Here is a 10,784-nt window from a genome sequence, read left to right on the forward strand (position 1 = left end):
GGCAAGTCCTAGGCTCTGTGGTTTAACCCACAGCGCCACCTTTTTTGTTACTGACTACCAATTTCAAGAAAACACAGGAGGGGAGAGGGCTCTTGTGGTTGGTTGGCCAGTATGAGAGCAGGATGCTGGACTAGGTGGCCATTGGCAAGGCTCTTTTCATGGCCTTACGTTCGCGAGGTCACCCGTTAAAGACCCAAGTCTGCCTTTCATCTCCTGGTGCTGGTTTCTCCTTGCTAGGATGATAACATACGCTTATGAAAAATGATGCGTCAATGTTGGATGGGTGTGTCTGCAGGCATGGACGGCGATGACAAACTGCATGCCTGTTGGCCTCTCGAATGCCTTCACATGGCCCTTTGTTTATCTAGGTGCAGCTGCCAGAAAGAAAAAACAAAACAAAAAAGCATTGCCATAATTACACCTTTTGGAAAGCCAGAGCTCTAAACACCTGCCAATCCTGTCCCGCCTGCTTTGGGTGCATCCAGTTCTGCCTGAGATCCTTGGAGGATGTTTCACACAGCCGGGGCTGAGAAGTAGCTGCGCTGTATTTTGGTTGTGCTACGCCCTTGCCTGGTGTCAGAATCAGATAGAGATGGGGGGACCGAAAGAGGTGGCTCTGAAATGTGACGCTCTGCTCAGGAAGTTCAACTGACACAGAAAGAGAGAGAGAGAGAGAGAGAGAGAGAGAGAGAAACAGGCCAACGTCTGAGAGAGGTCGGTGCTTTATCTGCGCATGAGGCAGGCGTAAGTTTTCTGGCAAGAGAAGACACTGAGCTGGGAGCTGTACCATGGGCTGAGATCCTCTGCCCGCCCTGTCAAGAGGTTTTGTGTGTGTTTTTTTACGTCCATCATGAATGTGCAAAGGCAGTTGACATCTGCAGCCATCCGGACGGAGGCACAGAGATATGAGGGCGTTAAAGTGCAGCTCAACAAACTTTTCCGGCTGGTGGAGCTGGTCGGGGACCCACATCTGAAGAGCAGCATCAAGACTTCCCTGAGCATCGTGCGAGGTACGGGGCTGGGCCTTTCAAAGGGAGCGATGGAGGGACTGTCTGGGCAGGCTAGAAGCATTTTTCTCTCGGACCCCTCATTTAAAAACACTTTCTGTTGGAGCGAACTCTTCTCCCCCTCCCTCCGCACTTCTCCTGGGGCCCGTTAATGGGTCAATCTTTTAAATTGCTTTAACTCTCTCAATTTGCATATACCACAAAGCCTCAAAGTCTCTGAAAGTCTTGAAGGAAGGGAGTGGTAACCCAAAAGAGTCAAATTGACTCTTGGAATGAAAGGGCTCTAACATCCAGATAGAAATGTATTGTAGGTAAAGTTGCCAAGTGGTGTTGTTTACTGCCTCCTGCTCCTCTGCCTTTAACAGCAGCATACATGACCAACATCATCAGGTGACAGTGCTTATCTATCCATGACACAAAGCTTCACCTAGCTGATGCTAAGGCACAAGAGCTGGCCAGGTTGTTCCCACTGGCAGCCTGGTTACCTTGCCAGGTGTACCTTACCATCATCACAAACTAGTCTGGGTTAGGGGGGCAAGCTTCTAATCAGACTGAACTTTTAGTTCAGGATCGTGGGATCATTTTCAGCCTGAGAATTACCTTCCCTCGTGGGCCATCTTCTGGGGGAATTCCAGCTGCACTAGAGCCGGACGTTTCTATGCCCATAGACACATCTATTCAAGAAGCACCCTCACAGCTCAAGAAGACAATCTGGCAAGGCACAGAGATGGGCTGGTGAAGGGGGTGGCCTGCAGTTATAGGGGTGGGGGGTTGCCTTTGGAGATTGTCAAAGGCTGTACAGCAAGGCTTGGAAGGCCACTTTCAGACCACAGACTGGAAATTCCCTAACCCCACTTCAGTTGACTAATCATACGGGTGAATTTAATACATATAAGGCCTCTTCCTAGAATGTCTGCATCTTCTTTTTCACAGTGGCTTCCATCACAAAAAACTGGGGAGGGGGCACATGAGAGGTACAATATATCCAAAAGCTACCGTATTTTTCGTCCTATAGGACGCACTTTCCCCCCTCCAAAAATGAAGTGGAAATGTGTGTGCGTCCTATGGGGCGAATGCAGGCTTTCGCTGAAGCCTGGAGAGCGAGAGGGGTCGGTGCGCACTCCAAGCTTCAGGAAGCTATCCACAAGCCTTGGGAGCCCGCGGGAGTTCCCGCCGGGCTCCCAAGGCTTGCGGACAGCAGCCTGCATCCCGAAGCCTGGGGCGCGCTGTTCAGCGCTCCCCAGGCTTCGGGCAGCTCTTCGCAACCCTCGGGAGTCCGGCGCACCGGTCTCCCAAGGGTTGCGGAGAGTGGGCTCCCACGGCTTGCGGAGAGCTGCCTGTTCTGGGGGCTTCCCCTGCCCCAGCCCCGCGCCTGGGGGGGGATAATTTTTTTTCTTTATCCCCCCCCCCCAAAAAAAACTAGGTGTGCCCTATGGGGCGAAAAATACGGTAAGCATGTGCACTATTAAACCTCACTGAAATCAATAGGGCTCAAGCATGCGAAACGTCATCAGGATCATGCTGCAAATCTGCACCCGTATGAAAAGCATGCAGGCAGTATTGTACCTAATTGATGAGTAACAAGTACATCTACTCAATGGATCAGCAACCTGCCAATGAGTGCCACAGCACTGGGCTAACTGTTAAGCACAGGTGTTTAATTTGTTAATGCATTCGAAAGCGTCAATTTAAAGGAAATTAGTCTGCTCGTATTTAAATTTTTGACGGCCTTGTGCTGGTCACTTTTCCAGCTTTGTTACACCAGTGCTGCTGTGATGCTACATTTGCACAGCAGCAGCCTGACAAATGTTTAGGATAAGACTGGAGCAGAAATTATATACGTAATGAGGAAACAATGGCCACCTGCAGTCAGGGGCCTCCATCGGCTATTAGGATTTTATGCTCACAAATGACTTGGTTTGCTATGGCTACGGCTCCAAAGTGCTTCCATTGGGGGGCTTTTCTACTAAAATAAAACAAGACAACTGAACAATGAATAAACCATGCTTAAAATATATAAAAACATTATTTTTTAAAGAAGTGTGTTTTAAGCATAGTTTATTAACTCTTGTCCAGAGGAAGTCCTTTTTGGGCCAAAATGCACTGGGCATTAATAAAAAGCCTCACTCCCTTCAGCATCTTTTGAGAATGGTTCCCATTTTTTCTTTTTGTCGTTTCCGAATTTAATTTAGTAGGGTCAGTCTTCTTTATGGTTCCTGTTGTTTCATCAGTGTGGCTTGCTATAGCTGTCAGTCTTCAGCATTCGACTGAAGGATATTTAGAAGCTAAGAGATCTGAGTAAGGAATGGACAGGGCCGACTTACCCGGGCGCCAGGCTCTCAGGGGCACCAGGCCAAGAGTCCAGGACCCTAGAGTTGAGTCTGGGGAAGAGCCCGTCTGTTGGTTGGAGTGGCGCAGCGGGCTCTTCTGCTGCCGCGAGTTCGGGGGCAACCGAGCCAGTGAGACGCTGAAGCGGCCAGCTGGCTCCGCTCTCCTGGGCGCTGGGGGGGCACCGGGCGGATCTTTGCACCCTGGCGCCGCATATGCTTAAGACAGCCCTGGAAATGGATGTGTTCTGTCTCTAGCGCATGTGTGTGTCAATGCACACACACATGAATGTGTAACACTCCGTTGCAAACACTGGCATTTGGCATTTTGCGCTGAGGTGTTGTCTGCATGGTTGATATGACAATATTATTTTATTTATTAAAATGTTTTTATAGTGCCTTTCACATCAGGTCTTGCGAGGTATATAATAACTTTTAAAAATGTCTAACTTAATATATTAAAATGCATTAGGAACATAGGAAACTGCCTTATGCTGAATCAGCCTATAGGTCTATCTAACCTGGCATTGTTTGCCCTGACTGGCAGCAGCTCTCCAGGATTTTCAGGCAAGGGACTTTCCCAGCTGTGCTCGGAGATGCTAGCGAATGAATCTGGGACTTTCTGCTGTGGCTCTTCCCTTTACAATACAAGTGAACTGCTGATAATAAACCTTAGAAATAAGATTGTAAGGCAGTGTTTTGCTTTTCCAGCATGTCTATATCAAAGCACCTTCTTGGCTTTTAATGGAATGGAGGAAAGGAGGCAACACAGTCGTAGTGTGTACTGCAGGGGCGGGCAGATGTTGGGCTTGCAAGACCTACTTTTTAAAAATTAGAATTCCAAGATGAACTCAAGAGAGGCAGGTGCAAAAGACGAAGAGCAGGTGTGGGCAGACTTTGGCCCTCCCTTGCTGAGCTACATCTCCCAGCAGCCTCAGCAAGCCCGTGCTTGATGTTATAACGAAAAGAACAGGGTGCCTCGGAGCACATTCTGAGCCTGGAAATGTATTTTCAGTGCCACAGCTGAACAGAGCTCGCCATCTTTTCTCAAGAAGTGAAGCTGCCCCGAGCTACATCAGCAACCGTGCAAGTTCCCACCTGGCCAGCTTTCTTTAACTCGGTAGCCTGATTTGTTGCTTGTCGATCTACTGCAAACCATGCAGAAATCTACCAGTAGACTCCAAGCTACCTTCTTTTTTTAAAATAAAATATTTATTAAGAATTTTTAAACAATAAAACACAGTTCACATACCCAACCCAAAACAGAAAAAACACCCTCACGATCAGTAAAAAACAAAACAAAAAAAGGCATACACAAAAAAGACAAAGGACAAAAAATCATAAAAAAGACATAAAAAATGATTCAGTTTCATGAATAAAGTTTCCATAACCCTCTTTCCTGACTCCCTCACATCTCCCTTTTCTGTGTTCCCATTTACAAAATCCTATTCAGCAATACCTCAACTTATTTTAGATTGTAAGTTTCAGCTATTATGTCTCCAATTTTTCCCTTTGTTGTCAAATATTTAAGCTTAACATAATATTATTCAAATTTCACCTTTGTTCTTATGAATCATTTGTTTTCATACTCCTTTCAGCTATGTCACTAATGCCATATTATCTTTATATCCTGCATCATTCTAACATTCATACAATTTACAATACTTTTGCAAATAGTCGTTAAATTTCTTCCAGTCCTCTTCCACTATCTCTTCTCCCAGGTCTCGGATTCTGCCAGTCAGACTCCAAGCTACCTTCTGCTCAACCCCTTCAACAGCATTGCAAAAGTTCTACAGAAAATTCCACAACTTCCATATGTAGCTTCCCACACAAACATCCGATTCCCAGGCATGTATTTGCAGCAACTTAGAGGCAGGTAAGATTCTCACACACATGACAATAGGCAGGCAATATTCCGTACTGGAAAGGCAAGGTTGTACGAAGAGACCGTTTCCCCCAGTGCTGACAACATGTATCTCAGCTACATGTATTGGAAGAAACTGCTTCATGCAGTCTAAGCTTTCTGGATAGTAGAGCTCATGCAAGGAGGTATGTGGTTATGCATGTAGGTTTTGCAATTTCCTGCACATTTTGTCCTGACTGCAGAAATTCAAAGCAGAAACACACAGAGTCACATTCAGAAGGCTGGGTAGGAGAATGCAATGAAGATTTTTTTTAGACTCCTCCCATTTACGGATATCCTGTCTTTACACCCATGTGAACCATGTAGTTTCAGGCAAGGGACTGACAATTTATGGGGGAAGTTGTCTCTTGACCATTTGCCATGCTGACTGGGGCTGATGGAGCACAAAAGCATCTGGGGGAATCAGGTTACCCATCTCTGTTCTAGGGACTGTGGTTGGGAGGGAGAGAAAGAGACACAGGGGATGTGCACGAACAGCAGTAATCAAATTTGCTGAAGCGATATTTTGATGAGAGGTTTAGTGCCTTGCACATGAAGCAGGTACAGTGGTGCCTCGCAAGACGAAAAGAATCCGTTCTGTGATTCTCTTCGTCTAGCGGTTTTTTCGTCTTGCGAAGCAAGCCCATTGACGGATTAGCGGATTAGCGCTATTAGCGGCTTTTAGCGGCTTATCTGCTGATCGGATCAGCTGATAAGCGGCGTATGCGGCTTAGAAAAAGGGGGGAGGGGAAAAAACCCAGCAGGAACTCGCAAGACATAAGCCCATAGGAAATTCGTCTAGCGAAGCACCTCCAAAACGGAAAACTCTTTCGTCTAGCGAGTTTTCCGTCTTGCGAGGCATTCTTCTTGCGGGGCACCACTGTAGTTGCCGCTGTTACCAGCACTGTTACCACTGTGAGAATAGGATGCTGGACTGAATGGACCATGGCCTGATCCAGTAGGCTCTTAGGTTCTTATGAACTTCATGAACTGAGGTCCTGCAAGAAACTCTACTTTGGTCTAGCAGCTCAGCTCTTGCCAAGCTTATTTAGCTTCTTTGATGAGCTGAGAACATTGTTTAGGGAGAAGGAATGAATGGAGGGAGGGAGGCGCATGTGTGATAGCTCATGAAGGGAAATGGAAGGGGATAGGTGGTGAAATTCCAAGATGGAAGTGATGCTAGGTAGTTTATCCCACAAGATGTAACAGTAGCCAGAACGGCAATTGTAATTCCAAACGGCCATTGTATTTCTGCACTTGGTATTTATAGGGTTTCGGCAATAAAGCATGCCAGATTCAGATGGGAGGAGGGAGCAAGATTCTTAGCAAGGTTGGCTTTATGCTACATGCAGAAATTAAACTTCTAACAAAGCACTGTATCTGAAGAGCTTTTGTTGTGCCTTGTCTTTCTTTAGTCCCTCATAGTAATACCCAGGTTCAACAATTGTCCCCTATTTTTGAAGCAAAGGGATGGTGGTGGCTTTGGCATCTGCACTTGGAACACAGTCCTTTATCGTGGTTACAATAATAGTCACTTTGTGTAGCAGCGGTGAACTGGCCATATACATAAATGCTCCCAAACAGGCTCTATTCTGCTCTGGTGCATCAATATTTGTGTTTAAGAATCTGGAATGTGATAAAGATATATTATTTTGCTTATTAATTTTTTAAAAATCCAGGGCACCAACTTGTACTGAAGCACATTACAACAAAATTAATAAACAGCTGTAATAGACAAGAAGCTGTAAAAATAACGAAACACAGGTCTGCAATTGTGTGTGTGTGTGTGTGTGTGTGTGTGGAATATTGATGCCCCCAATGCCTTCTGAATGAAAACAGTATTTTCTTGCTGTTGGAAGACTAGCATTGAGGGGAAAGAATGTACTTACCCCACCCCAACATTGCGGGGGGAGCTCCAAATCTCTGGTGCCACTGTAAAGGAGGCCCTGTACTATATAAAATCCCTCTCCAAAGTGTAAAAGTTGTTTCTGATTCCCCAGGGTGTCTCATGTGAATTATGGAGCATCCATAGACAAGTCTGTGCTCCTTTAATATACACACGTGGAAATACCGGCTTATCAGCAGTTCCTAAAAGTGACGTTCCAAGTAAATTGGGCTGACTCACACAAGGGAAGGTCACCATGTGGGTATCTCAGAAGCAGGGAAAGTCTCTGCTGGGTCTTCTGGGCCTGTTCACGTGCAAGCACCATTTATGTGAATGGGTAACCTTGCGAGCCAGGATGGTGTCGTGGTTAGATTCCAACCACAGGGTGTCTTTAAGGGTGTTGGACAAGGACGGAGGAGACTTGGTTTCACATGCTCTCTCAGCCATGAAGCCAGAGAGGGAGGAGAAATGGACTCAGAATAAATAAGCCCTATGGAATTCAGTGGGGCTTACCCCTAGGCAAGTGGGTTTAGGATGGCCACCTTAATGTAATAAATAAACCAAACAGCCCCTGCAGATCAGCAGTAAAATGCAGCTGCCTCAGTAATCAGCCTGGCTGGGCTGGGTGGCAGCCCCAGTGTGTTGACTTGTGTTTTGTTTTGGAAGGTCTGGTCTGAAGAGCACAGCATAGGGTGGCCATACATCCGGATTTTCCCAGACATACCCTCACAGCTGTCAACTTTTCCCTTTTATTGCGAGGAATCCTATTCGGAATAAGGGAATTTCCCTTTAAAAAAACGGGAAACGTTGACAGCTATGCATGCCCTCTTTTTCAAAGCTAAAATCACTGTTCAGGGTGGATTTTTAAAATGTTGCAAAATGCCCTGGGTTTTATTTTTTTATTGTTTGTGCACCATTCGTACCAGGGCCGCTCTCGGCCTCGTGGTGGTGAGGCCTTGTGCAGCTTAGGCCTTGTGTAATAACCAGGCCACCGCCAGCCTCAAAGATCCCTGAAGCCTTTGGAGCGCAGCGCCCCGCTGCCCTACAGAGGTTTGCGCGCAGCCGTCCCCAAGCTAGAGCAGCGAGATGGAGCCCTCCGTCTCGCTGTTCTGGCTTGGGAACAGCCTTGCTAGCTTCTGCAGGACAGCGGGGTGAAGGCACCGTCCCCAAGCTAGAGCAGCGAGACGGAGCGTTCCGCAGTGCTCCGTCTTCCTGTTCTGGCTTTGGGCTTAGCGGCGCAGCCTGCATTCACTCTATAGGACGCACACACATTTCCCCTTAATTTTTGGAGGGGGAAATGTGCGTCCTATAGAACGAAAAATACGGTAGATAGAGATAGGAGAAGGTGGATGATTTCAAACCCATGATAAGCAAACCCATGATAATTCAGCCTTGTATTTTCCTCCCGATCGCAAGGCCTGCGTGTGACTTGCCTCATGAGGGCAGCACTAGGCTGTGAGGGAACAAGGAAGGCATGAATCAGCCAAGGCCTAAGAAGACTTATTGCACAGCAGCCGTTGCCTAAAAGCACAAGGGAGAATTAAAAGGTGTTTAATGCACACATTAGCAGTTTGAAACTCAGCAAGGCCATTCCCCCTGCACCCGTGTGTTTCAAGTCATATTTGCATACACACCAGAAAGGGGGCAGGGATGTCTTCACCTAATGCCCATTTCCTGTTGGTTCCCCCCCCCCCATTCCCCACATCTGCAACACCCCATAACTCCTTTTCGCAAAGCTGTTGTCTGAGCATGCACAGTGGCTGTCTCAAACATACACACCTCAGCTTAAACAGCAAAGGGAATGTGAATTGCACGTTTTCAAATCGAGTGGAAGCTGGTTTGAGGGGTAATGCATCAAGCAGCAGCATTTCTCAAGAAGTTGCAGGATTGATAGGGATGATGGCTCGCACCAGTGTGCACAGCTTCAAACACCAGTGGTAAGACAGCACGGGAGCCAGAGCAAACTGTAATGTGTGCACAGCCTTGGGAAACTGTTGGTGGGGACTGCTTCCATGCAGACAGGCCTTGGAAAGCAAAGGCTAGACTTTTCAACGGCCTCCGGACTCACACACACTTTCTGATGTTGCTGCCAACATCATGTGCAAGTTGAGAAATGCACCCGGCAGATGCTACAACAGCGCAGGCTCCCCAGCCCTGGTATGAAACTTCTGGGATAGCTCAGTTGGTACAGCAGGAGACTCTTAATCTCAGGGTTGTGAGTTCGAGCCTCACTTTGGGCAAAAGATTCCTGCATTGCAAGGGGTTGGAATGGATGACCCTCAGGGTCCCTTCCAACTCTAAAGTTCTATGATTCTATAAGGCACCACCCAACCGTCTTAGAGACTACACATTTCTGTAGGGTTTACTCCTTAGCCTTTTCTTTTCCCAAATACAGTGGTGCCTCGCAAGACGAAAAGAATCCGTTCTGTGATTCTCTTCGTCTAGCGGTTTTTTCGTCTTGCGAAGCAAGCCCATTGACGGATTAGCGCTATTAGTGGCTTTTAGTGGCTTTTAGCGGCTTTTAGCGGCTTTTAGCGGCTTATCGGATCAGCTGATAAGCGGCTTAGCGGCTTAGAAAAAGGGAGGGAAGGGAAAAAAACCCGCAGGAACTCGCAAGACATTTTCGTCTTGCGAAGCAAGCCCATAGGAGATTCGTTTTGCGAAGCACCTCCAAAACGGAAAACTCTTTCGTCTAGCGAGTTTTCCGTCTTGCGAGGCATTCGTCTTGCGGGGCACCACTGTATAAGGCACCACCCAACCGTCTTAGAGACTCCACATTTCTGTAGGGTTTACTCCTTAGCCTTTTCTTTTCCCAAATATGTCCTTCAAGGCAACAGGTATGGATTGTTCCCTGGGGTTTTCTCCCAAAGTTTTTCTCAAGAGTGAGTATGGCCGCAAGGCAGTGGGCGTTTAAGATCAGCTCTAATTTCCCCTAGATGGACTCCCTTCCCAGGATGACGAGCCCCATCTGCTCTCTTTGACATTACTTGAGATGAAGAAATCATACCATCCACTTGGTTTCAGTAGGGGGTCCTCAGAACGGAACGGGGGAGGCAATAGCAGGATACCCTAGTGTGCGTGCCCATCCCTTGCAATGTTTGTGCGCACTAGAGCCTGAAACAGCAAGTGAAAAGCGCTTGCCTCTCTTGTCACTTCCCATCTTGGTGGGGACTCGGAGACATCGGCTGATCCTCAGCAGCTTGAAATGGATCTATTGAGCAGTAGCAGCAGGCAGCTGGCTGCCTAAAAGGAACGCCCCTTCCTAAAGGGAGCAGCGGGGGGAACCCCTTTGCCTTGATATCCAGTCCATTGGGGTTAGCTTCACAATGGGGATGAACAACCCTGACAACAGAGAGCTCCCTCCTGCTGTTGGCAGCAGCAAGGCACTCTTCTGTGTTCTCCCCAGGCAAGTGCCACAGGCAGAAGAATAGTTTCTCCCAGCAGATGGATGCTAATATACCCAGAGACACGTGGCAACGTAAATCCATAGATGGGAAGACCACCTTAGATCTGCAGAACTGGTGCTTTTGCAAGTGCTACACAAGGTCTGTTCTGCACTTGTACGGAACCGATTTTTCAGTGTGGCGACACCCTGGAACTCCCTGCTTATTGATATGAGGCAGACACCTTCACAGTATATTGTTTCTGGCACCCTGGGCTCC

General features: G+C 47.4%; 1 protein-coding gene across 2 annotated transcripts in view; it reads left to right on the top strand.

Moving 5' to 3' along the window:
• The first annotated feature begins 402 nt into the window (after positions 1-402).
• AGAP2 (ArfGAP with GTPase domain, ankyrin repeat and PH domain 2) overlaps positions 403-10,784 on the top strand; it is a 117,239-nt gene continuing 106,857 nt past the window's right edge. Inside the window, exon 1 of one of the 2 annotated variants that reach the window (XM_083484363.1) lies at positions 403-1,010. In XM_083484363.1, coding sequence (XP_083340489.1) covers positions 851-1,010 — 160 coding nt within the window. In that variant the 5' untranslated portion in view covers positions 403-850. The remainder of the gene's footprint in view (positions 1,011-10,784) is intronic. The other variant, XM_083484364.1, reaches the window with a different exon arrangement.

The sequence above is a fragment of the Podarcis liolepis genome (genome assembly GCF_965112155.1).
Source record: "Podarcis liolepis genome assembly, chromosome: 2".
NCBI classification, from domain to species: domain Eukaryota; kingdom Metazoa; phylum Chordata; class Lepidosauria; order Squamata; family Lacertidae; genus Podarcis; species Podarcis liolepis.